Consider the following 27,615-nt stretch of genomic DNA (forward strand, 5'->3'; position numbering starts at 1 on the left):
TCGGTCCATCCGGCTAATTTTGTTCGGAAATCGCCAACCTAAACGCCGGTCGTCCAACATGGCACGGCCTGCATTGACGTGGATAATTTTGAATATTTACAAATTTAAAAATATTAAAATGTTCTTAGTATTTGTTCACGTCATCACTGGCTACGCCGTGTAGGAAGGCCGACATTTAATCCAAATTGGTCGGAAGGAGTGAAGTTGCATAAGTGAAAAGGTTCATAACTTTTCTAGTAATTTTCCTTAGTAATATGGATTGAGAACCAATGACGAAGTCTTGCATTCTCTCACACGTGTATTACCGAAGGAGGAAATGGGATTATGAATATATCGAGATGAATATATTGCGTGATTTGCCGCGTGATATAACAACACTTTTCGAACGGGAGGTTAATAATTCAACATGCATTATTAAATCATTACGATATTCGCTTGATAAGTTAGGGCATCGATGTTAAAGTTGACTTATCATTAATATGTATAACAGAATTATCATCATCGGAGGACCAACAGGTTACGAAATAGAAAAATGGCTTCTGCCCTCCTAATATAATAAAGCGACAAGAAATTAAAATGTCTTAAACACACTTTGGATGTTGCCACGTAAATTATTGACAAGGGCACGGACCACCATAAGCGTCAGCAACAATTGAGAGATTTGTCGTATTTCCTTGATTCTACATTTTTCTCATAATGATACTCTTGTTTACGAGACTCGTCAAATTTTTTCTTAAGGAAATTTCCAATAGGGGCATTAATGTCATTTTATCAAAAGTAAAAATGCCTATAGTACGCTTCGCTGCAAAATAAAATCTTGAAATGAACAATAAGGGTCCAAGCTCGTCGACCGACTAAATCTTTTGCGGGTACATTTTCGGCTTCTTCCCCCTATACAAATTGACAAGAAAAGGTCTTCATCAAACTTTGGAGGCCGTTTGTATCCGAGTGAATTATTGACAAGGACACAGACCCAATATAAAGGGGATAAGTACACAATGAGTGTCATAACTTGTGTGCGGCGTTCACTTGAATACTATAACTTTCAAAACATTCATTTAAGTGCCATAACTTTCAAAAATCGTTCACTTGAGTGCCACGTCGGAGCAAAATTGTTTACTTGAGTACTACAAGAACTTTTCCAGAGTGTCATGTTAGCTTTCCGACACGCCACGTCGGCTTTTCCGCGCGTTCACGTCAACATGGCACTCAAGTGAACGCTTTTTAAAAATTATGGCACTTAAGTGAACGTTTTGAAAGTTATGGCACTCAAGTGAACGACGTACAAAAGTTATGACACTTCTAGTGTACTTTTCCCCAACATAAAGTGTTGGAAAAAATCACTTAACCATTTCTTTCATCTACAAAATAGAATACGAATGAAATAAAAAGAACAGTAGGGACAAATGACTCCATTGGGGCCTTCAAGCTCCTTGTTTAAAGTCCCTATCTGATTACCTATAACCGGGGAGATCCGCCGTGTTTTCTTGATTCTCCATTTCTCTCATAGTTGTGCTTTTGTTTATGAGACTTGTCATGTATCTCTTAAGGATAAAATTTAAATAGGGGATTGAATGGGATCATTTTCCCAAAAATAGAAACGCCTATAGTAGGCTTTGCTTTAAATAAAAACTTGAAATGGCAAATCGGTCTTAGACAAAGGTCCGACCTCATTGACCGGCAAATGTTCGCAGGCACATTTTCCAGCAATTAGAATAGTGGAAAAATTCTTTTTTTTTTTTCGAATTTACAATTGGATAAAAAATATAGAAAATACCCAAAGTGAATTGGGCTTAAGTTCATCTTTCTTTTTTCTTTTTTCTTGGTTCAATTTTTCATGTTTTCCGGTTCTTCATTTTCAGTTTTAAGTTTTCTTGCTGCTCCCCGGCGGATCATGTCCTCCTCAGTGTCCTCGTCGCCATCCCTGTCTTCTCTTGCCTCGCCCGTACCAGCCCACCGTGAAGCAACCCCGCACACGATCTCCTCCGCCTTAAGCCCCTTCCTCCTCATCTACTCCAGGAATGGCGGGTGCCGCTGCACGAGGCTGCTCGCGGCAGCCTGCTCCTCGAACGTGAGGCTCGGGGAAGCCGTGGCCGGCGTGGACTCGGGCTGAGTCGACCCGGCCAGGCGATACGAGAGGTGAACCCACGAGCTCACCAAGGCAAAGTCCTCTCTCTCTCTCTCTCTCTCTCTCTCTCTCTCTCTCTCTCTCTCCGTGACGCATGCTATTTCCCGAGGGCCCGAGGTCAAGTTACAGAATTTGCACAGGCAATGAAGGGATAAGTGAGTGCCCTGATGTTAAAGTTTGAATCACCATTATACATATTGAAAATATCTACATCGAACTTTGGATGTCGCTGTAACCACGTAAATTGTTGACAAGAGTACACATTTTTCCGACAAAAATAAAATGTAATGAAACAAAACCGGTAGGGACAAATGACTCCATTGGTACCTTCCCATTCCCTGTTTAAAGTCCCTACCATGTCCATATGATAATTACGGTTATGTCATCGATAATTACCATGGTGATTTCATTAATTTCCCATTTCTCTCGTGATAGGATCATAGGAATACTGGGTCAAATTCACATTATAAAGAGATGATCAGCATATGAAAGGAAAGCCTAAGCAACAACGACATTGTTAGTCAGTCAATTGCTCAATGCAAACGATACTTTGCCCAAGAGTTTCGACAGCTCGAGTAAGCTCCTCTATAGACTTCTTCAACTCCCTGATCTTCTTTCTCAGCTCACCAGCTTCAGATGCATTTGCCGTTGCTTTTTCTTCCCTCGGAGATTTCTCTCTACTCCTCCTCTTTGGCATTTGCTGCAGAGTAGGACATAAGTCTCTCATGCTTCGAATCGTACGCTCCTTTCTCTTCTTGCTTTTACCAGCTTGCTGCTTCATCTTCTCCTGTAGAACCAGCTTCGTGCGCTCATCGTCTCCGTCGCCTATCTTCATCACTTCATTTTTCCAGTCCGCCCAGCCATTCACGGTTGGCGTCAGATTCATCCTGTTCAACGTTTCTCTCCCAATCTCTAAAGTCGCTAGCTTTTCCACCTTTTCAGTTCGTAAGGAACTTCTAATACCCTCTTGCTGGAGGATTCTAGTGATGAGTGAGCCGTAGGGTAGCTTCCCTACTTTCCTTTTCACAGTCCTAAGCATGCGGAGGATGATAGTGTGAGGAAGAGAGAATTCAGCGCCTGTGACCCTTGCCCAGAGCAGGCGAGCTTCATATCGCGTGACGATGTTTGTGTTCGTAGCTTTGGGCCTAATGCCCCTAACCAGAAATTTTCAAATAAGGGTCTAAATAATGTCATTCTCTAAAAAATTGTTCCAGAGTGGACCTTTATTTTAAATAAAAATTTGAAGTGCGCACAATTAGTCTCGACTAAGAATTGGAGCTCGACGGTCGGCCAAATGCTTGCGCGCCACATTTTCCAACAACTAGAATAGTGGCAATTTTGTTCGAAATTCACAATTGGATGAGAAATAGAGAAACTCCCCAAATCAAATTGGGATTAAGTTCATCTTTTACGATTTTTCAAGTTTTGTGGTCATTCGCTTTCAAGTTTTAAGGTTTTTCTTCTTCCTCTCCCTGTTGGATCGTGTCCTTCTCATCACCCCCGTCGCCCTCCTCTCTTCTGTCGGGTAAATTATTCAAGCCAAAAATAGAAAGAGCGACCGCGGTTAAACGTTCTCGAAGAAGAGCGAGTACGCCGTCAATTGAGATGTGTCAATCGTCTAATTTATTGTAATTTATATTATAGATAGTATTATATTAGGTAGTTATCTTGTAAAACCTATAAATACTAAGAATGCAAAAATTACACAGCTTAAAGTAGATCACATGCAATTACTACCCTAAATCTATAGCATCATTTGTGATTAATATTTTTTAAAAATTAATCACGAATATATATTTTAAAATTTTGGATCTACCACCATAATTCAATGCGTAATCTTTAACATCAAATACTTCAATTATTCAACCATTGGTACCCAGGATTAATCAAAATTTCTCTTGGCATCTTCTTATTCGTTCAGTTTCCATGAAAAGCAAACAAAACTTTGTCATTTCACATCAAGTTCAAACCATGGCGACTTCTTCCCCCTCCAAAAGCCTCCTCTTCCTCTCTCTCCTCTTCTTCTCATCCATCATCAACCGAGTCAACTCACCACCACCACCATCACCAGACTCACCCACTCGACCCCCTCACTCCCTCCGAGCTCGAACTCGCCCGAACCATAACTTCCAACTCATTCCCCGGCTCGCCCCACCGCAACCTCACCTTCCACTACGTAGGCCTCGATGAACCAGACAAGCCCCTCCTCGAGCTCACCGTCGACCTCTCGTCCCGCCGGGTCGACTCCGCCCGAGTCCACGCCGGCCATGGCTTCCCGATCCTCACGTTCCACGAGCAGGCCGCCCCGAGCAGCCTCGCGCAGCGGCACCCGCCGTTCCTGGAGTCGACGAGGAAGAGGGGGCTCAAGGCGGAGGAGATAGTGTGCGGGCGTGTCACGGTGGGTTGGTACGGGCAGGAGGAAAGGGAGGTCAGTCGGAGGGTGAAGGTGATGTGTTCCTATCTGGACGGGACGGTGAATTTGTACATGAGGCCGGAGGAGGGAGTGACGGTCGCCGTTGATCTGGACGAGATGAGGATCGTTGGGTTCGTGGATAGAGTGACGGTCCCAGTGCCCAAGCCCAATGGGACGGACTACAGCGGATTGCAGAAGCGGGTCGGGCCTGCCCTGAAGCGGATCGGGTTGGTGCAGCCCGATGGCCCGAGTTTCGCTGTGGACGGGCATATGATCAGGTCCAAGGCAAAGCATCTCCCTCTCTCTCTCTCTCTCTCTCTCTCTCTCTCTTTCCGTGACTATCAAGAAGTGATTATAGAGTGACATGGACGAATTCGTGGCATTAATTTTTTCAGAGCATTAGTAATTTTCCAAACATATGTTTATGACTTGATGATAGTAACTTGCTGTTCATATCTCCAATATGCTGTTTGCATGATCTATTGGCTCAGATCATACAATCTCATGACTTTCTAAATACATCAGGAGGGCTAACTGGGAATTCCACTTAAGTTTTGATGTAAGGGCGGGTCCAATTACATCGCTCTCGTCGATTTACGACGTGGAGCAGCAGGAATTCCGGCGGTTGATGTACAGGGGATTCATTTCGGAGCTGTTCATGCCGTACATGGACCTTACCGAGGAATGGTACTACAGGACCTTCTTCGATGCAGGCGAATACGGAATCGGACTCTGCGCCGTGCAGCTCGAGCCACTACGGGATTGCCCCGAAATGCAGTGTTCATGGATGCATACATTGCTGGATAGGACGGGAAACCTATCAAGATGTCCAATGTTTTCCGTGTGTTCGAGCAGTACGCTGGAGATATCATGTGGCGTCACACTGAGCTCGGGATTCCTGGCAAAGTGGTAAGTCATTTTCTCTGGCTTCCCAGCAGTTCTTTTGTGTTTTCGGCTAAGGTAGTAAACTCTAAATTTGAGCTCACAGAAATGATTTGGATTCCTGTAGCCTTTGCAATATGACAGCTACACGAGTTCATTCCTGGAATAAGTCTGCATAATGATCTTTCACTCTAAAATGGTGAAACTCCTCTAGTTTTGTTCTCTGCTCCCATGACCCCCTTCTTCAGGGACTTTCCAAGTCGATACGAACTATTTTACGTTGCAATTCTTCCAGCAGTTCAGTAAACATGACATCTGATTGAACTGTTCCGGCAGATAAGAGAGGTGAGGCCAGAGGTAAACCTGGTGGTGAGGATGGTCTCGACGGTCGGCAATTACGATTACATTGTGGATTGGGAGTTCAAACAGAGCGGATCCATCAAAGCCACGGCAAGTGTCCCGAGTCATTAATTGTTTTCATTCAGTCCCTTGATCTTCTTCCGCATGGGTTGAAAAAGAAGTGGTTATATTGCTTTCATTCGCTGCATTTTCATTGTACTCAAACTGCAGGTAGGGCTAACCGGTCTACTGGAGGTTAGGGGTTCGAAGTACACTCACAATGACCAGATAGCGGATGAAGAATACGGTGTACTATTTGCAGAAAACACCTTGAGCGCGCGGCACCACCATTTCCTCATCTTCCACCTCGATCTCGACATCGGCAGTGATTCCAACTCCTTTGTCAAGTTCGTCTTCAGACAGACCCCAGTGACAGATCGCCGATCCCCCAGGAAAAGCTATTGGAGTGTCGTTAGCGAAACAGCTAAGACCGAGTCCGACACAAAGATCGAGCTGGGCTCGGAGCAGGTGGAGCTGTTGGTTGTAAACCCGGGGAAGAAGACTAAGGTAGGGAATCGGGTCGGTTACCACCTAATCCCTGGATCAATAACGCAGCCCCTCCTATCGGACGATGATTATGCCCAGATCCGCGGAGCGTTTACCAAGTACAACGTGTGGGTGACGCCATACAACAAGTCTGAGAAGTGGGCTGGTGGATTGTACACGGATCAGAGCAACGGCGACGACACATTAGCTACATGGACCCAAAGGTACCTCCTAGTTTCTCCACCATGGTAAATGCCTTGGGCTTCAACAAAAAAGCGATCATGACTCACTTGTTTGGTAATTTGATATTTTGAGCTGGCTAGATAATGCAGAAACAGGGGAATAGAGAACACGGACATAGTGTTATGGTATACCTTGGGGTTCCATCATGCCCCGTACCAGGAAGATTTTCCGCTGATGCTGACGTTGAGCAGCGGGTTTGAGCTCCGACCGGCCAGTTTCTTCGAGAGGAACCTAGTACTCAGAGTTGTACCGCCTGAAGTGGTGGAGTGGCCAAACTGTTTTGTACCTGCCGTTATTTAGATTTGAAAGATTGATCTTCAAGAACAGGATATTGCATTTACTCCCCTTCTCCATATTCTCAAAACATTGTCATTTTGATAGAAAGCAAGGATCAAATTTTAGCTAGCAACGGAACATTTACAAATGCAACCGAGATAATACTCGGACCAGTGAACAGATCACTTTGAATCGTAATTTCAGGTGACCATGGTCACCTGCTTCGACTTCAGTAAGCTGTGTCGAGCTTGTGAATTGCCTCTCCATCGATAGCCGAAAATTGGAAGAACTCTGATCCTTAATTGGGGATTGAATCAGAGTAATTCAGAGTCCTAAATGAAGGGATTGCATAAGCATCTGGTTGGTACCATCTGCGTTGCTGAGCCTTGCTTGAGCCAACTAATCCAAGAGATTGCTTTATTTTCTACACATTTTCCTTATAAGGTAAACTGAATAGTAAACTTTGAATTAGTCCATACATCTGCAAACATGCTACACTGACATTCCTTATCAAGGATGCGCTAAAGCACTGAAATTTGACAATCTCTATAGTCCCTTTGTCAAGATCACTCCAGTTCCATAAAGGGTCATCTCTAGTGTTTGCAGCTCGGAGAGACAGGTTCTGGGGATTTCGTTTTGAGCACCAGGTTTCTGTCGAAGAAGTTGCTCGGCCGGAGCTCGAAACCGCTGCTCAGTGTCGGCATGGTCGGGAAATCCTCCTGGTAAGGGATGTGATGAAAGCCCAACGTGTACCACAAGACGATGTCCTCATTCTCAATCTTCCTGTTCCTGCATAATCAAAATACCAGAGACTAATGGATCGACCTTTGTCATTAAGATAAATAGCAGCAATGTGCAATAGACAAGTAAAGGATTAATAGTGGTGATATTATAAATGATTTGTACCGATTTCATGCAAACCAGTTATAAACGGGAGAATTACCAAAAAAGTCTTAAACCTATTATAACTATGCAAATTAAGTCTTGATTTTTTGTTTTTGCTAATTGAGTCATACTTTTTTTTTGTCCCAATTCAGTTCATCCGGGCAAAATTGGTCGGACAAAGATATCTAGTGTTCTACGTGGCACGGTTGGTGCTAACATGCAGTATTTTAAATAATATTTGTTTTGGTCCATTTTTTCCTCTTCCTTTTTCCTTTACGATCACCAGATGGCCGGGTCACATAGGATAGTCAATGTCTATGTCGGCGATTCCGGCCAAAATTGGCCGGATTAACTGAATTGGCACAAGTGCAAAAAGTTTGAGGACTCAATTGGCAAAAAAAAAAAGTTTAGGAGTGAATTGACACGATTGCAATAGGCTTAAGACTTATTTGGTAATTTTTCCGGTTCCAAACTTTCCGGAAAATGCAATCAGGTTCTAGCCCTTTGTTGTTTATGCAATTGTCTCCTAACCTCACCACAAAACTTGATCAGCTATTCAATTGATCACCCATAGACATTGAAACCGAATAAGTTACCCCTTGCTTCAACCCTGATATCGTGATTAGTAAAGGACGTAAATACACATCAATCAAAACTTACCGCTTGGTCCAAACCGCTAAAGTATCATCCCCTCGGCTTTGATCGACGTATCGGCCTCCCGCCCATTTTTCGCTCTTGTTGTACGGAGTCACCCACAGGTTGTTGTTGGTGAAAGCCCCGCGGATCTGCGGGTAATCGTCACGGAACAGAAGGGGGCTCGCGATCGGCCCCGGGATGAGGCGGTACCCGACATCGTTCCCGACTTTGGTTCGCTTGTTGGGGTTGACCACGATGAGATTGCACGGCTCCAATCCCAAGCGCAGCTGCGCCTCTGACTCGGTCCTCGCCGTCTCGCTCGACACGGTCCAGTAACTCTTCCTCGGCACGCTATTGTCGGCCACGGCTTTCGTGATCAATCTGGTCTTGACGAAGGAGTTCGGACTTCCGTCGACATCGAGGTCAAGATGGTAGGTCAAGAAGTGGTCGTGGTGGGTAGCGATGGTGTTTGCTCCGACCATCGTGCCGTATTCATCCTCTTTTATCTCGACGGCGTGAGTGTAGTTCACTGCTTTGACTTCTAGCAGTCCAATCAGTCCCACCTGTTGATTAATTTGGTATCAAGATCCGAAGTGACAGAGAAATTGCTGATTAATTTAGATGAAGCTGAATAGACGACATTTAGATATACATGTGAAGCAATGTAGCTCAATGAAAAATTCTAAATTGCGCAATTTGGCACGAGATACTAAAGTAGTACATTCCTAAAAAGGAATTAAAAAAAATAAGGAAAGCTTATGGACATATATTACCACATAAAACATGAAAATCCGTATTCATCTAACATCATCTAACTTCAGCTGACATTATTCAAATAAAATTTAACATTAATTAGAGTATGATGATTTCCCTTTTCAATCATCAATTTCCACGATTTGACTTGAGGCTAGATATCAATCTATGCGCAAGGATTTGTCATGATGTTTACATGGACTTTAAATCGTAAATCTTAGACTTCCGTTAGTATGATCCACAAAATGTGACAGTGTGAAGATGAGAAATATGGATCAAAAGAAAGAAAAAGGCGGCTGCGAGTTGACAATGACATACCCCCGACCACATGTGGAAATTTCTACGTTGAAAAGCCTCATAAAAGGAAAGATTTCTACGTATTAGATCCAGAATTGGACGCATCATAGATTTAAATTTGACAAAACACCTCCGAAACAGCTTGAACTTTCCAATTTACGACTTTAAATTCGACCAATGATTGTTCTTTTGATCCACGAATATGAAGATTCAACAACAGACCTCGAATTTGATGGCTCCACTTGGCTTGAACTCCCAATCCAGAATGTAGTCGTAGTTGCCGACCGTCGACACCGACCGCACCACCAGGCTCACGTCGGATCTGACCTCTGTTATTATCTGAGAAAATTCATCCAACGTTAGACTTTTCAAAATTTTTCCTTGAACCCTAAAGATTGGAAGCACCAAACACCCTAGGATTGCAGAGTATTCGCGAATTAGACTCGCCTACCGGCTCGTCCGGAATTTCAACCTCAGTGTGACGCCACATGATGTTTCCTGCATACTTTTCGAACACGCAAGTCACGTTCGGTATCTTCACAGGGATACCATCTTGGCCCGCGTAGAACCCATCCATGAACACCGCGTTTTCGGGGCAGTCCGCCCCCGGCTGGAGCGGCACCGAGGACAATCCGAACCCGAATTCTCCGCTGTCGAAGTAGGTCTTGTAGTACCACTCTTCGGTCGGGTCCATATAGGGCACAAAGACCTCGGATATGTAGGCTCTATACAGTACCTGTCGATATCTACTCTTCTCGAGATCGTAGATCGATGCTAATGAGACGATAGGGCCGACTCGGACGTCAAACCCTAGATGGAACTTCCAATTGGCCCAGCTGCGCCACGACAAACAATTTGATTAAATTGCGACAACGGCCTGTATGTGTATATGTCTAAGGTATATTATTCTATGGTAAATTCCCATAAGTGTGTTTTGATAAGGATATGCTAATAGAGGTTCCACGTTATTTCGTCAAGTAGCTGCGCATTCCCGTGGTGCCAAGGTGACGTGCTTAATTATTCGTCCTTCAACTTATTCCATGGGCGAATATTTGTAGATAAGATTAAGACAGGACATTGCGCAACTGATGGAGGACCGGAATAATTGTCCAAAAAGTTATAAACCTATTGTACGACGACTAACTCAGTTTTAAACCTTTCAATTGTACCAATATAATTCTAAACCTTTTGATAATTTGCCAATTCAATTCTAAACCTTTCAATTGTGCCAAATTAGTCTTAAAAATTCTTGATAAGTTGGGAAAAATTACTAAAAAAGTACTAAACCTATTGCAATTGTGCCAGTTTAGTCTTAAACATTTTTTTTTTTTGTCAATTCAATCCTAAACCTTTTGCAATTGTATCAATTCATTCCATCCGGCAAATTTTGAATGGCCGGCACTCAAGTGAAGCCGACCAGCCGGTGATCAAATATTTTAATTTTTTTTTAATTTTTTAATTATTTTTCTTATTGTTTTTCCCTTCCCTTCCCTTTAGAGCTTCCCCTTCCCCTTCCGCTTCTACCTCTAGCGAGTCACCGAACCGGCGACCGGCCGTAGTACGACCGGTGACCCTCTCGCCGACCTCGTCATAGCCGAGGAAAGGCCGACCCGGCCAGCCTAGAACTACACCGGTTCCTTTTTTGCTTCCCGCTTCCCCTTCCCTATTCTTCGGTTTCATCTTCCCTATTCTTCTACTTCAACTACACCAGTTCACTAAAGAAGAACCCGAACATCTAGTCTACTTCCACAACGCCATTGTCTCCGCCTTCGCCTCGTCTCCGCACCTACTCACTGCGGTCATCCGCGCACCCCCACCATGGGTCCGCTTGTCAAAGGCAGCCGCGCCGATCTACATCACTAATGGTTACGTGTTCACCGGACCTCGGTGAGGCTCTCGCCGGCCTCTCCACAGCCGGGTGAGGCATGACCTTGCCCGCCGGGCCATGGTGAGGCTCTACCTCGCCGGATCCGGGCTAGCGAGGTCGGCCTTTCCCCGGCCATGGCAAGGCCGACGAGAGGCTCGTCGATTATCCATCGGCCGGTCACCAGCTCGGGGACCCGTTGGAGGTGGAAAATGGAAACGAGAAGGGGAAGGAGGAGGGGAAGGGGGAGGTAGAACGGGGAAGGGGAAGCTGAAGGGCAGGGGAGGAAAATAATTTCCCCCGATAAGTTGTCACTATAGTCCTTTTCGCCACTAAAGGCTTAGAACTAAATTGGCAAAACATCGGGACTAAATTTACACAACCGAAAAGTTTAAAACCAAACCGGTATCTCATCAAAATGTTTTGGAGTAAATTAGCACAATTGAAAGATTTAGGATCGAATTGGCTGTCATATAATAGATTTAGGATTTTTTGAATAATTTTTCCGTGGAGGAGCTTATTAGCCCCACTTCTTATGTCCAAGTCCGTGTATCAAATATCAGCTAAGTGGTCCAAAATGGCGACATGGATTTCGATGGCCTTGTTGCTATCAAGTTTGATATTTCTTTTGTGCAATTCTTAGCAAAAGAAAGACTACGTCCATTGACAAACTCGCGTGATGGTTTCCAATTCAACTGTGTCCAGTCCAAGTCCCTTTCGACTGGTTTTAAAGTCGCTGAAATAAATCGTGTACGTCATTAATTTGACTTACGAGTTTCCGTTTCATTTCCAGCCTCTAACGTTGTTATGCTGAAAGTTCAACCGAATCATACGTTATTCATTTGTTTGGTGAGAGTTAAAATACGGGTTTACGAAGATTAAAGTAAAATAACTTAGCATTTTATCAAGTACCTGATAATATGTCCCTTGATCTCGAAGCCCGGTCCATGAGGTTGCACGACGGCCGCGCCCTTCAGAGGCGGCCCGAAGGGAGGGTGCTGCTTCTCCAGGCGGTACTCAGTATGCTCCGCCATCGGCACGGTCGTCGTGAAGCGGTCGTGATACTTCACTATCTTCATTAAATCCAAATCGACCACAATGTCTATGCCTTCGATGGGTCTCATGTAGAAGTTGGCTGTGCCGTTCGTGTAGTAAGCAAGGATCTTCAAGACCCTCCTGCTTCTCTGCTCTCCGTACCAACCGACAGAGGAATCTGAGCACACAACGTTGGACATGTCGAGGCCTCTCTTTTCGATGGATCGTATGAATTGGTCATGCGTCCGAGGTAAATCGCTGGCAGCTGTTTGCTCCTCTAGTGTGAGCAGAGGGAAGCCATGTCCATGGTAAACCTGTTTGAAAGCGCATTAAGTTTGTCATGACTCAAAAAAAGAAGAAAAATAATTCGATGGATCCATCTAAACTCATGCATAAAGCAACAAAAGTGATGGGTTTCATCAAGCAGAATGAATCTAGAGAACTGATTTGGAAGAGGGGAAATTGAGGAGGAGTAAGAAATAAGAAGATGAAAAATATTGCACCTAACAACATGCATGCATGAGAGTCCATAATGAAAAATGATAAAAAAAAAAAAATTAAGCCACGGAAATTGTTTAGATGCCATTAGCAAATCCATAATCGAAAGCAGTGACCACATTTTTAACATAAAGTTCAGTTCTAATAGATCAAGTAAAGCACGTGGAATCACATTGGATAACGCACTTCTAAAAGAATCTGGAGCCTTATTTTTCAAGACCGTCTATTGCTTTGATTATCACACGTTAAGGTCAAGGGTCCTATGAATGCAATAATCATTTTTCCAAAGTAAAACGGTTGGTGGGTAATGAATCTCAATCGTGAAGTTGATAAATGAATAAAATGCGAGCGAAGGGCATAATCGATTTTCCAATAGAACCTCCTTGGAGACGACGGATGGTTGACGGCTCGATAAGTCCACGACGAGCTCATGAGTTTCCTCGTGGAACCGCACTACCACGGAGGCTCGACGACGAGGGGGTATCTTATCAGCTTGGTTCGACACCCATGAATAAACGAGAGGTTTATCTGGCTCGTCGAGACCCACGTATTGAAACGTCACATTTCCACTCGATGCGCCATACGATCTCATCACCGCACGTCGAACCAGAGAGAACTCCGCCGGCGTTAACGGATCGAGCGGGTGTTCGTGCTGAGACGAGGCTGGTGAGATGAAGGAGGACAAGAGTGGGATGGAGAGGAGGAAGAGCAAGACTCTGTAAGTGGAAGCCATTGTTGCACGTGGAGTCCTTGGGATGCATCAACATCCTTAAATAGTAAGACAATTCTACTTTGGAGAAATTTCAAAACTAGGGAATTCTGGGTAAAGACTTGTTTCACGTGTAGATATGCACGTGTTGGGATCTTAATGGTCTTGTTTGATGGGTAGATATGGCTTATCTTTGCCGGTCCTGTTTTGATATTTGCATGAGGGTTGTCTTAATGTTTGCACCAAAGAATCGCGATAACAGAGGCGATATGCATACATGCATCAAGTGGCTAGCTTGTCGGGCGGAACTTGCTGAGCAAACCCTAATCCCCCCTCCCCCTCTTCTCTCTGTCTTTCTCTCTCCCCACAAGCACAACCTCCATGACCGCCACCACACGTATTGAAGCCACCACCGGCCATTGAGATGACTACCACTGCTACTCAACTCTGCTACCTTCCCCGGTGATGGCCGTACGCCATTTTGTTTGACGCTGTGTCTGAGTGTCTATATTGTGTTATAACCCCAAAAGAAAGAAAGGAAGTCAAAAAACATCATATGAGTCTTTGATTTTGGTTTGCATTTACACTACAAAAAAACACGGATTTAGCCACGAAAAATTTGTGACGGAAAAAATTCGTTGCTAATTTCCGACGAAAATAGCGACAAAATGAATATTCGTCGCTATTTGCGACGAAAATAGCGATGAAAAAATTAGTCGCTAATTAGCGACGAATATAGCCACGAAAAATAATTCGTCACTAATTTGCGAGGAAAATAGCCACGAAAAATATTTCGTCGCAATATCCTTTGCGACGACAATAGGCTTCGTTGCCAATTAGCGACGAATATCTTTTTTTGTCGTAAATTCTTCTCTTAAAGGTTAGCGACGAAAATCAACATTTGTCGCTAATTAGCAACGAACTTTTATTTTCGTCACAAAATTAGCACTTTGAATATAAATAACAAAGAAAATATTAAAATTACCGACGAATCATTCTTTTCATTGCTAATTTTAGCGACAAAATGTATTATTCGTCACTAATATGATAGAAATAAAAATAAAAAAGAAAATGGTCAATTTAGCAACGAATTACCTTTTTCGTTGCTAAGGTAGCGACGAAATTTATTCTGCGTCGCTAATACGATATAAATAAAAATCAAAATAAAAATAAAAAATAATTAGCGACGAGCAATGTTTTTGGTCACTAATTAGCGACGAAAACCAAATTTCGTCACAAATTTGTTGCTATCATTCAGCGACGAAAACCTATTTCGTCACTAATTAGCGATGAACCACGTTTTTCGTCACTAATTTGTTGCTATCATTTAGCGACGAAAATTGCCGCTCGTCGCTAATTAGCGACGAACGTTGATTTCGTCGCAAAATTAGCACTATGAATAAAAATAAGGAAGAAAATATTAAAATTAGCGACGAATCATATTTTTCGTCTCTAATTTTATATAAATATAACAAAAGAAAATATTCAATTTAGCGACGAATTAACTTTGTCGTCACTAATTTAGCGATGAAATTCGTTTTTCGTTGCTAATATGCTATAAATAAAAATAAAAGTAAAAAATAAAATATTAAAATTAGCGACGGATTAGATTTTTCATCGCTATTTTAGCGATGAACAATTTTATTTGTTGCAAACTTAGCACTGTGAATAAAAATAAAAAAGAAAATATTTCAATTTAGCGACGAAAAAAAAATTTTCGTTGCTAATTTAGCGACGAAATGTATTATTTGTCGCTAATATGATATAAATAAAAATAAAAAGGAAAATATTAGCGCCGAATTTTTTTTCCATCGCTAATTTAGTGACGAATTAGCTTTCTCGTAGCGACGAATTGTTTTGTTCGTCGCTAAATAAGCCACAAATTATTTTTTTCGTCGCTACATTTCTCTCTCTTATCTTATTAATCTTTCTTTTGGCGTTACTTTCTAAAAGCCTCCTGCCCTCTCTCTCTCCTGCTTGTACGACGTCTTTATCTACTGGTACAACGTCCTTATCTTCCTTTCTTTTTCTTCTTCTGCATCTTCTTCCTTTCTTTTTCTTCTTCAGCCGAGTGACCCACCTCCACCCGACCACTACAGCCTGCACCACCACCCTCCGTCCACTCCCGTCGCCAGCTACGCCTCATGGCCAGCCGGCCTCGCGCGAGCCGCAACCAGCTGAGATCGTCGCCTGGTCGCCGTAAACCCGGGACCTTCGCCCACGACCCTCCTCCACCTGAGCTCCGCCGCTACCGATTACCGTTACCCAGCCACCTCCAACCACGTGAGCTGGCCGAGACCCACAGATCTGACGACGAGCCCGCCGCGACGACGATTTGAGCTCCCTGCTCGTGAACCCGACGCCCACCCGAACCACCGTAGCCACTGCTCGGCTTGGCCGTCACTTGAAACTTGCAACCCGAAACCCTCACCTCGCAGCCCAGCCGGACCTCTCTAGCCACCATCAACCCGAGATCCTCACCTCGGGAGCTCTGAGATCCGCGAGACCCAAGTACCGACCCGTGAGCTAGCAGCCCCGCCGTGCCACGCCATCTTCCCCAACAGCCCCGACGCCGTTGTCCAGCCACTATCCGAGCCCTAGCCGTTTGTGGCGCATTGACCAGCTGCTGTCGATCGTGGAACCGTGAGCCTCGCGACCCGAACCCGTTAAGTTGACCCAACCCGAGGAACCCGCCGACTCCTACGGAACCGTGATATTATTAAGTGCTTAATCAATGTTAAATATAAATTGCATAAATTAATTTTTCTTTTAATTAAATTTAAAATCGAAAAGTAAAAGAAATGATTTTATCATATGAAAAAAATAAAAATTCGTCGCTAAATTGGGTTTTGCGACGAATTTTGCCACAAAAAAAAATTCACGGCTAATCTGGCGTCGCTAAATTTAGCGACGAAACATTGTGTTTCGTCGCTAAATTTAGCGACGAAATTTATTTTCATGGGAAAATTCGTGACTAATTAACGAGGAATAAGTTTCGTTGCTAATTTGCCACCGAGGGTAATTCGTCGCAAAATTCGTGGCCAATTAGTGACGAAACTTATTCCTCGCTAATTAGCTACGGATAGGTATTTGTCGCAAAATTCGTCGCTAATTAGTCACGAATTTTTCTTTTCGTCGCTAAATTTTGCGACACCGAATTGACAACGAATATTTTTTCGTCGCTAATTTTCGTCGTAAATCAGTTTAGCGATGAATTTTGATCAATTTTTCGTGGTAAAATTCGTGGCTAAATCCTTGTTTTTTTTTAATGTTACAATTAGTTAGGGAAAACTAAATCTTTCATGTCGGATTCGATGTCTGAGCGAGACCAGTAATCTCTCTAGCATCAATCTTCAATCAAGAGATGTAGAAACATCGCCCAGTATTATAGAGAGGATTCATTATCGAGGTATTCATACCGTCCATGAACCCAAACGAAGGAATGAGAAAATATTCAGTGGTCATCAAACTCCATGTCATCAGCCAACGTGGAGCGCGAGATCCATTAAAAATTCAACACGTGTCCTCTGACCTGGAATTTAAAAAAAAAATAGAACGGGAGCCATTTTTTATCTCTCTCCTCTGGCAAACTGGCAGGCTGGGCAAAGTCCGAGGACAAGCAACATTAAATGACATTTATTACCTGGTCTCCCTCTCTCCTCTTTCACGTTTGAAAGATAAGGTCCTCTCCAACTCCAACTCTCTCTCCTCCTGCTTAAATCCTCGGGTCCTTTTGCCCTCCCCTTCTCCTCCTTGTTCGTCTTCGTTCTCGTCGCCGTCGTCGCCTTTCCGGCTCCGGCTCTGGAAACCGCCGGTTGGCCTCTCGAACTCTTCTTTGTCTTTTACTCCTACCGGTCCCGATTTCGGGCTCGGGTAGGTAGTCAACGATTTTGAAGCGGAAGAAGCTTGCGAGGTTGGAGATACGGGTGGTGGCGATGAGGTTTGGGGCTCCGGCGACGGCCGAGAAGGTATTGTGTCGAAGGAGAGAGAGGAATACGTATATTGTGTTTATTGCAAGAGATTTAGGAGGAAACCTACGAGTGCTCTGTTTTTATCCTTTGCATTTTCTATTTATTTCTACTTTCCAGGCTACGTGGATGATCTTGCTTGAGATGTTATTTTGTTGAAGTAGTTCTATTTAATTGATTAGAAAAGGAGATGATGGTCTGCCGCCATTTATCAAGTCCTCTTTTTTGTGCGCTGTATATCGTCGTCTTCACTAAAACACTTTGCAAGTGGCGTGAAGAAACGTTCCACATGCTGCAACTCAACTGTCGCAAACACCAGCATAAGAATGAACGAATGAACAAAAGACGCAGACCACGGCATTAGGACGTAAATCATGTATGTTGAAACGACGTTGACAGCCACGACGATGGAAAAGAATAATTTTTCAAGTGAAATTGGCGGTTTCCACTTGTAGGAGAAGAGAGAGTTAGAGTTGGAGAGGACCTTATCTTTCAAACGGGAACGAGGAGAGAGGGAGAGCAGGTAATAAATGTCATTTAATTGTCCTCGGACTTTGCCCAGCCTGTCAGTTTGCCAGATGAGAGAGAGATAAAAAATGGCTCTCGTTCTATTCTTTTTTTTTAATTCCAGGTCATAGGACACGTGTTGAATTTTTAGTGGATCTCGCATTCCACGTAGGCTGATGACGTGGAGTTTGATGACCACTGAATATTTTCTCGAGGAAGAGAGAATTCAGCGCCTGTGACCCTTGCCCAGAGCAGGCGAGCTTCATATCGCGTGACGATGTTTGTGTTCGTAGCTTTGGGCCTAATGCCCCTAACCAGAAATTTTCAAATAAGGGTCTAAATAATGTCATTCTCTAAAAAATTGATCCAGAGTGGACCTTTATTTTAAATAAAAATTTGAAGTGCGGAAGCAAGAACTTTATCTGAAACAATTATGCTATCCCACACGGGCTCTCTGGCCACTCAAGGGATCGCCTGTTAGTTTCCGGATCTCGCTCTTGGAACTAATCCTTTAAGACATCGATTTCTGATCCACAGGATCCACTATCCATTACCACCATAGATTTATCCCGATCAAATATTGGATAGATCCAAGACTCACTTGCGAAGTAAATCAACAAGTGGAGAGAGGCCCCGACGGACTCTACACGTGCTTTAACCCAATACTAGATCTAATAAACTTTTCGGATGATTACAGCATTCGTGGCAAGTGGAGAGCATACTGAACCAACCATCATAATAGAGAAGTAGAGACATTTTAGCACAGTAGTATCTGCTCGAAGAGAAAAGAGGAGGTTTTTTAGAAACTCATTATGAAGCAAACTCTTACTTGGATTTCACAGAGGAAGCCAAGCTTTGGCCGTTACAAGGGGTAAACATGCCTTATATAGGCGAAAACACAAAGGAGACCTCATAATTGAGATCCGACAATCACACAACCAACATTGACTTCTGAGGAAGCCAATATTGCTACAAAGCACACATACAAACAAACTCTGCAGCCACTCTTGACTCTTTTTACAAAGTGGAGCAGGTGAGCAGGTAAACACACGTCTCTTCGGGCTTCTGATATCTGATGGAGCACATGGCCTTGTCTCGGTGGAGAGGTGGTGTCGGATGGAGGTGTTTGATGGATCCGATGGATCTGATGGAGCGGGTGGCATTATCGTCTCCTGTCCGGGTCGGGATGATAATTGGCGTCGTCCGAGTCAGAGCTGTCCGGTCCATCATAGTCAGAGGGGCCGTCTTTCTGACTTCTGTAGGCTCGCAATAATCGCTCTTTTTCATAGTCTGAGATGATCCGGTCTAAGTGCGGATCATGTGGAACGCCCGAGGTGCTTCTGGATGAGGAAGGGACGTCGGACATGACGGGTTGTGGGTAGTCGTATGGATCTTGTGATAGTTGTCCACCCCATGGATCAAAGGACCGAGTATCTGTGTCCATGGAAGAGCTTGGTTGATTCTTGTTGTACTCTTGGAGTGCTTCGAATACATGAGGATGGGTCCTGGGTGTATCCCAAGAGTAACTCGCCGAGTTGTAAGGCCATATCTCGGGTGGTATAACCTTATTCTCTTGGCGTAGTATTCGCCGGAGTTCTCTGTATTCATAAGGAATATCAAATACGATCCTGGAGTACGTTTTGTGAATCTCGAAGACTTGATCTTGGAGTACGGGCTTGAAGGTGGTAGTGCCTGTTTCTACAGCATTGGATCTTTTGTCTCCCGAGGGTCCGATGAATGACCGGGGATGATGAAAAAGGACAACCGTGTGTCCGCAAGGTTCTGGTCGACCAACTTGTCTTTGAAGAATGAACAAGTGTTTCCATGCTTGAAGGGGTTGGAACCAAGTGAGAATATCAAGGAAGAACTTCTGGGGATGGTCCCGATAATTTCCAAAAAGGGAATCGGACAAAACCTTAATGATTTCGTCTAAAGGGAACTCTATGGCAACTTGGTAGAGGTGAAACATAAACCAAAACATCCATTTTAAATCAGAAGGGAAAGGGATGGTAGAAGACCATCTTAATGGATGTATGAACGGATAATCACAATTGAGACCTGGTTTGAGGAATAATCCACCATAATCTTTAAAGATGACATAATGATAATTCCAAAATAATCCGTGAAAATTATCGGAGAGGGAATTCTGTTTGAGGAGTGGAGGGATATCATGTGGATACTGGTGTAATGGCCACCGGTGTTCACGCATATTCCGGGTTTTGAAGGATCCCGAAAACTCTTTTCGAATAAACATGTTTATGGATTCGAAAGGTTCTTTTGGCCTAGAGAAGAAATCAGCCAAAATATTTTTCTTTCCGGAAATGTGTTTTGACTCGAAGGAGTATTTAGAAAACCATTCCGCCCAACGCAAGAGTTGAGGATGAGGAGCTTGCTTTTGCTTGAATTTGAGCATCCGAGGGAAAGAGGACATGTCCATTTCGACTAAAAAATGATGACCAATGAGATGAAATTCAAATTTTTTGATTCCATTTTTGACTGCAAGAATTTCTTTGAAAGTGGAGTGGTAATGCATTTCTACTGCTGAAAACTTTCCACTTTTGTATGCACAAATTCTTCACTTACCTTTAATTTCTTCAAGGAGGATAGCTGCCCGGTGCTTGTCACCGGCATCCGTCTGAAGGATTCTGGTTCCAGTGGAAGGGATCCGGAGAGGGGGCAAATTTTACAGTATTTCTTTTAAGGTCTTAATGGAAGTGGTTTGTTTTTGTGACCAAGGAGGAGGATTCTTTTTCAGCATCTTTTGCAGAGGAGAAAGGATCTGAGAAATTTTTGAGATGAAATCTCCGAGATAATTGACAATTCCTAAAAAGGATTGGATCCGGTGAACCGAGAGGTTTTCATCCGGGAATTTCTGGAGATCTTACGCAATGTGTGGACCTGGGCAATAGGTTCCATTTTTCAATCGCATGCCGAGAAATTCAATTTCTCGTTGAGCTATGATCATCTTTTTTTGTGACAGCATGATGCCATGAGTATGCACAATTTCAGCAAATTGCTGAAGGAGTTTTGCATGAGAATGTTCATCATGGGAAAACAGGAGAATGTCATCAATGTAGATCCGGGCATTGGCAAGGATGGGTTGGAAAATTTTGCACATAGCCTTTTGAAATAAGGACGGAGCAGTTTTAAGTCCAAAGGGAAGGACTCTCCATTGGAAGTGTTGGTTAGGGATGCAGAAACCAGTTTTGAATGCGTTCGAGGGATGAATTCCTAATTGCCAGAAGCTCGCCTTAAGATCGAATTTGGAATAGATCTTGGCCTGGGCAAGGCTGGAGAACAAAGAGTTCTTATGGGGCAATGGGAATTTGTCATCTTGGATGAACAGATTAAGAGGCTGGTAATTTATAACTAACCGTAGCTTTCCACGATTTTGTTCTGTTCTTTTGTTGACATAGAAGGTCTCACATGCCCAAGGGGAGTCGGAGGGCTCAATGAGTCCCCGAGAAAGAAGCTGAGCACATTCTGCTTGTGCTTGAGCAAGGTGATGCGGGTTCATGCCCGAATGACTTGCCTTGGTGGGATTGATTTCTCCATTTTTCTTGAAGGGAATTTTGACAAAAAAGTCAGAATTTTGCCAAAGAGGGTTGGAGCAAATGCGAGCAAACTGCTGGTGAAATTCTGAACAATGAGAAAGGAGAGATTGATAGATGGGATCTTGAAGAAAAATGCAGAAGGAAAAGACAGTTCGACCAGTTCTTAAAAGAAAACCGCAAGTATGACAAGAACTGTGAAAGGCCGGAATGGAAGATCAAGTGCACCGTAGATCGTAATGATCCGTCTTGCTCGGGTCACAAGAAGAAAGTTCATTTCAAGAAGTTTTCATTTGCAAAGCCTCTGAGAAGCAAGTGGAAATTCCTCGGAAAGAAATCACGCGGTCGTTCCGCAAAGCACCGCAAAAAACCCAAGTCGGACAGATGTTATATTTGCAACAAGAAAGGTCATTTTGCAAAAAAATGCCCCCAAGCAAAAAAACAGGGCGGTTACATGATCCGGAAGATCTCTCAAAACACTGGGATCTCTCTCGGTGATGAAGACGTTGAATCCATCTTCTCCATTGAAGAAGAGCCGTATCCAGACACCTTGTGTGTCATTGAAACTTACTCTTCTGATTCGGACTCAGCACTGGGAGATATTCTCTCCTTTTTTCCTCTTGCTGATTCTTTCGGAATCCACTCCCCAACATTCCATCCCCCACATTTTCCAGTCCAGCTCCACCTTCTAGATAACACCAAATCCATCCAAGTCATTGCCCTCATCGATACTGGCGCAGTTGCATCCCCGCTAGATACCAAAATCCTTCCGGAAGAATACTGGACACCATATACCGGATACTTCCGAGCAGCCTCGGGAGAAACTTTTACTACCAAACTGCGTAGTAAACCTCTCACCATTCATATTCTCCCTGGTTGTGAAATCACCACCCAAATCCTTGGATGTCCATCTCATGACAAGGATCTCATCATTGGTTGGGATATTCTTTCTAAGCTCCCACAACTCAAGATAAACCCTAAGGGGTTAAAATTCCAAAAGAAGTTCCAGGAGTTTGTTGAAATCCGGAGACTCTTTCTCATCCAACCAGAAATCCTTGATTCCATCTATCAATCTCTCCTTTCTCATTGTTCGGAATCTCACCAGCAGTTTGCTCGGATTTGCTCTAACCCTCTTTGGCAAAATTCTGACTTTTTTGTCAAAATTCCCTTCAAGAAAAATGGAGAAATCAATCCCACCAAGGCAAGTCATTCGGGCATGAACCCGGATCACCTTGCTCAAGCACAAGCAGAATGTGCTCAGCTTCTTTCTCGGGGACTCATTGAGCCCTCCGACTCCCCTTGGGCATGTGAGGCCTTCTATGTCAACAAAAGAACAGAACAAAATCGTGGAAAGCTACGGTTAGTTATAAATTACCAGTCTCTTAATCTGTTCATCCAAGATGACAAATTCCCATTGCCCCATAAGAACTCTTTGTTCTCCAGCCTTGCCCAGGCCAAGATCTATTCCAAATTCGATCTTAAGGCAAGCTTCTGGCAATTAGGAATTCATCCCTCGGACTGATTCAAAACTGGTTTCTGCATCCCTAACCAGCACTTCCAATGGAGAGTCCTTCCCTTTGGACTTAAAACTGCTCCGTCCTTATTTCAAAAGGCTATGTGCAAAATTTTCCAACCCATCCTTGCCAATGCCCGGATCTACATTGATGACATTCTCCTGTTTTCCCATGATGAACATTCTCATGCAAAACTCCTTCAGCAATTTGCTGAAATTGTGCATACTCATGGCATCATCTTGTCACAAAAAAAGATGATCATAGCTCAACGAGAAATTGAATTTCTCGGCATGCGATTGAAAAATGGAACCTATTGCCCAGGTCCACACATTGCGGAAGATCTCCGGAAATTCCCGGATGAAAACCTCTCGGTTCACCAGATCCAATCCTTTTTAGGAATTGTCAATTATCTCAGAGATTTCATCCCAAAAATTTCTCGGATCCTTTCTCCTCTGCAAAAGATGCTGAAAAAGAATCCTCCTCCTTGGTCACAAAAACAAACCACTTCCATTAAGACCTTAAAAGAAATATCGTAAAATTTGCCCCCTCTCCGGATCCCTTCCACTTGGAACTGAATCCTTCGAGACGGATGCCGGTGACAAGCACTCGGCAGCTATCCTCCTTGAAGAAATTAAAGGTAAGCAAAGAATTTGTGCATACAAAAGTGGAAAGTTTTCAGCAGCAGAAATGCATTACCACTCCACTTTCAAAGAAATTCTTGCAGTCAAAAATGGAATCAAAAAATTTGAATTTCATCTCATTGGTCATCATTTTTTAGTCGAAATGGACATGTCCTCTTTCCCTCGGATGCTCAAATTCAAGCAAAAGCAAGTTCCTCATCCTCAACTCTTGCGTTGGCTCGACTAAGAATTGGAGCTCGACGGTCGGCCAAATGTTTGCGCGCCATATTTTCCAACAACTAGAATGGTGGCAATTTTGTTCGAAATTCACAATTAGATGAGAAATAGAGAAACTCCCCAAATTAAATTGGGATTAAGTTCATCTTTTACGATTTTTCAAGTTTTATGGTCATTCGCTTTCAAGTTTTAAGGTTTTTCTTCTTCCTCTCCTTGTTGGATCATGTCCTTCTCATCACCCCCGTCGCCCTCCTCTCTTCTCTCGGGTAAATCATTCAAGCCAAAAACAGAAAGAGCGACTGCGGGTAAATGTTCTCGAAGAAGAGCGAGTACGCCGTCAATTGAGATGTGTCAATCGTCTAATTTATTGTAATTTATATTATATATAGTATTATATTAGGTAGTTATCTTGTAAAACCTATAAATACTAAGAATACAAAAATTACACAGTTTAAAGTAGATCACATGCAATTACTATCCTAAATCTATAGCATCATTTGTGATTAATTTTTTTAAAAATTAGTGACGAATATATATATATATATATATATATATATATATATATATATATTGGATCTACCACCATAATTCAATGTGTAATCTTTAACATCAAACACTTCAATTATTCAACCATTGGTAGCCAGGATTACTCAAACTTTCTCTCGGCAGAGCACCACCACCACCAGACTCACCCACTCGACCCCCTCACTCCCTCCGAGCTCGAACTCGCCGGAACCATAGCCTTCAACTCTTTCCCCGGCTCGCCCCACCGCAACCTCACCTTCCACTACGTCGGCCTCGACAAGCCTGACAAGTCCGTCCTCATCTCATGGCTCTCCACGCCCTGTCTCTTCCCTCCTCCCCCTCGCAGAGCCCTCATCATCGCGCGAGCCGACAAACAAACTCAGGAGCTCACCGTCGACCTCTCGGCCAGCCGGGTCGACTCCGCCCGAGTCCACACCGACCACGGCTTCCCGATCCTCACGTTCGAGGAGCAGGCCGCTGCGAGCAGCCTCACGTGGCGGCAACCGCCGTTCCTGGAGTCGATGAGGAAGAGGGGGCTCAAGGCGGATTAGATAGTGTGCGGGTGCTTCACGGTGGTTGGTACGGGCAGGAGGAAAGGGAGGTCAGTCGGAGGGTGAAGGTGATGTGTTACTATCTGGACGGGACGGTGAATTTGTACGTGAGGCCGGTGAAGCGAGTGACGGTCACCGTTGATCTGGACGAGATGAGGATCGTTGGGTTCGTGGATAGAGTGACGGTCCCAGTGCCCAAGTCCAATGGGACGGACTACAGCGGATTGCAGAAGCGGGTCGGGTCGGGCCGGCCCTGAAGCGGATCGGGCTGGTGCAGCCCAATGCCCCGAGTTTCACTGTGGACGGGCATATGATCAGGTCCAAGGCAAAACATCTCTCTCTCTCTCTCTCTCCCTCTGTGTTTCCGTGACTATCAAGAAGTGATTATAGAGTGACATGGACCGAATTCGTGGCATTAATTTTTTCAGAGCATTAGTAATTTTCCAAACATATGTTTATGACTTGATGATAGTAACTTGCTGTTCATATCTCCAATATACTGTTTGCATGATCTATTGGCTCAGACCATGCAATCTCATGACTTTCTAAATGCATCAGGTGGGCTAACTGGGAATTCCACTTGAGTTTTGATGTAAGGGCGGGTCCAATTATCTCGCTCTCGTTGATTTACGACGCGGAGCAGCAGGAATTCCGGCAGGTGATGTACAGGGGATTCATTTCGGAGCTATTTGTGCCGTACATGGACCTTACCGAGGAATGGTACTACAGGACCTTCTTCGACGCAGGCGAATACGGGTTCGGACTCTACGCTGTGCAGCTCGAGCCGTTACGAGATTGCCCCGAAAACGCCGCGTTCATGGATGCGTACATTGCTGGACAGGACAGGAAACCTATCAAGATGTCCAATGTATTCCGTGTGTTCGAGCGGTACGCTGGAGATATCAGGTGGCATCACACTGAGCTCGGGATTCCTGGCAAAGTGGTAAGTCATTTCTCTGGCTTCCCAGCAGTTCTTTTGTGTTTTCGGCTAAGGTAGTAAACTCTAAATTTGAGCTCACAGAAATGATTTGGATTCCTGTAGCCTTTGCAATATGACAGCTGCACGAGTTCATTCCTGGAATAAGTCTGCATAATGATCTTTCACTCTAAAATGGTGAAACTCCTCTAGTTTTGTTCCTGCTCCCATGACCCCTTTCTTTAGGGACTTTGAAAGTCGATACGAACTGTTTTACGTTGCGATTCTTCGAGCATTTCAGTAAACATGACATCTGATTGAATCGTTCCGGCAGATAAGAGAGGTGAGGCCAGAGGTAAACCTGGTGGTGAGAATGGTCTCGACGGTCGGCAATTACGATTACATTGTGGATTGGGAGTTCAAGCAGAGCGGATCCATCAAAGCCACGGCAAGTCTCCCGAGTCATTAATTCTTTTCATTCAGTCCCTTGATCTTCTTCCGCATGGGTTGAAAAAGAAGTGGTTATATTGCTTTGATTCGCTGCATTTTCATTGTGCTCAAACTGCAGGTAGGGCTAACCGGTCTACTGGAGGTTAGGGGTTCGAACTACACTCACAATGACCAGATAGCGGATGAAGAATACGGCGTACTATTAGCAGAAAACACCTTGAGCGCGCCACATGACCATTTCCTCATCTTCCACCTCGATCTCGACATCGACAGTGATTCCAACTCCTTTGTCAAGTTCGTCTTCAGACAGACCCCAGTGACAGATCGCCGGTCCCCCAGGAAAAGCTATTGGAGTGTCGTTAGCGAAACAGCTAAGACCAAGTCCGACACAAAGATCAAACTAGGCTCGGAGCAGGTGGAGCTGTTGGTGGTAAACCCGGGGAAGAAGACTAAGGTAGGGAATCGGGTCGGTTACCGCCTAATCCCTGGATCAATAACGCAGCCCCTCCTATCGGACGATGATTATGCCCAGATCCGCAGAGCGTTTACCAAGTACAACGTGTGGGTGACGCCATACAACACGTCTGAGAAGTGGGCTGGTGGATTGTACACGGATCAGAGCAACGGCGAGGACACATTAGCCACATGGACTCAAAGGTACCTCCTAGTTTCTCCACCATGGTAAATGCCTTGAGCTTCAACAAAAAAGCGATCATGACTCACTTGTTTGGTCATTTGATATTTTAAGCTGGTTTGATAATGCAGAAACAGGGCAATGGAGAACAAGGACATAGTGTTGTGGTATACCTTGGGGTTCCCTCATGCCCCGTACCAGGAAGATTTTCCACTGATGCTGACATTGAGCAGCGGGTTTGAGCTCCGACCGGCCAATTTCTTCGAGAGCAACCCGGTACTCAGAGTTATACCGCCTGGAGTGGTTGAGTGGCCAAATTGTTCCATACCTTCCGTTATTTAGATTTGACAAATTGATCTTCAGGAACAGGATATTGCGTTTACTCCCCTTCTCCATATTCTCAAAACATTGTCATTTTGATGGAAGCAAGGATCAAATTTTAGCTAGCAACGGAACAATTGCAAATGCAACTGAGATAACACACCGAGATAACACTCTGATCATTGAACAGATCACTTTGGATCGTAATTTCAGGTGACCATGGTCACCTGCTTCGACTTCAATAAGCTGTGTCGAGCTTGTGAATTGCCTCTCAATCGATAGCTGAAAATTAGAAGAACCCTGATCCTTGGGGATTG

At 44.0% G+C, this 27,615-nt stretch overlaps 2 protein-coding genes across 4 annotated transcripts; one reads left to right on the top strand and one right to left on the bottom strand.

Annotated features, from left to right (window-relative positions):
• Positions 1-4,339: 4,339 nt before the first annotated feature.
• On the top strand, positions 4,340-27,613 carry LOC115753619 (primary amine oxidase 2-like). 2 transcript variants are annotated; one of them, XM_030692306.2, is made up of 6 exons: positions 4,340-4,819; positions 25,536-25,920; positions 26,228-26,341; positions 26,462-27,000; positions 27,109-27,347; positions 27,512-27,613. In XM_030692306.2, the coding sequence occupies exons 1-5, from the start codon at positions 4,578-4,580 to the stop codon at positions 27,317-27,319; spliced, it is 1,491 nt and encodes a 496-aa protein (XP_030548166.1). In that variant the 5' UTR covers positions 4,340-4,577; the 3' UTR covers positions 27,320-27,347; positions 27,512-27,613. The 2 variants fall into 2 exon arrangements, with proteins under 2 accessions (XP_030548166.1, XP_048134716.1); XM_048278759.1 differs by having other exon boundaries at positions 27,115-27,347.
• Positions 7,033-13,549, bottom strand: LOC115753617 (primary amine oxidase-like). 2 transcript variants are annotated; one of them, XM_048278753.1, is made up of 6 exons: positions 13,175-13,549; positions 12,175-12,611; positions 9,857-10,234; positions 9,621-9,741; positions 8,373-8,911; positions 7,033-7,616 (listed from the first exon to the last, which is right to left on the bottom strand). In XM_048278753.1, the coding sequence occupies exons 1-6, from the start codon at positions 13,526-13,528 to the stop codon at positions 7,421-7,423; spliced, it is 2,025 nt and encodes a 674-aa protein (XP_048134710.1). In that variant the 5' UTR covers positions 13,529-13,549; the 3' UTR covers positions 7,033-7,420. The 2 variants fall into 2 exon arrangements, with proteins under 2 accessions (XP_048134710.1, XP_030548163.2); XM_030692303.2 differs by having other exon boundaries at positions 9,621-9,734; positions 9,850-10,234.
• Positions 27,614-27,615: the final 2 nt, after the last annotated feature.

This window comes from Rhodamnia argentea, chromosome 1 (genome assembly GCF_020921035.1).
Source record: "Rhodamnia argentea isolate NSW1041297 chromosome 1, ASM2092103v1, whole genome shotgun sequence".
Taxonomy (NCBI): Eukaryota; Viridiplantae; Streptophyta; class Magnoliopsida; order Myrtales; family Myrtaceae; genus Rhodamnia; species Rhodamnia argentea.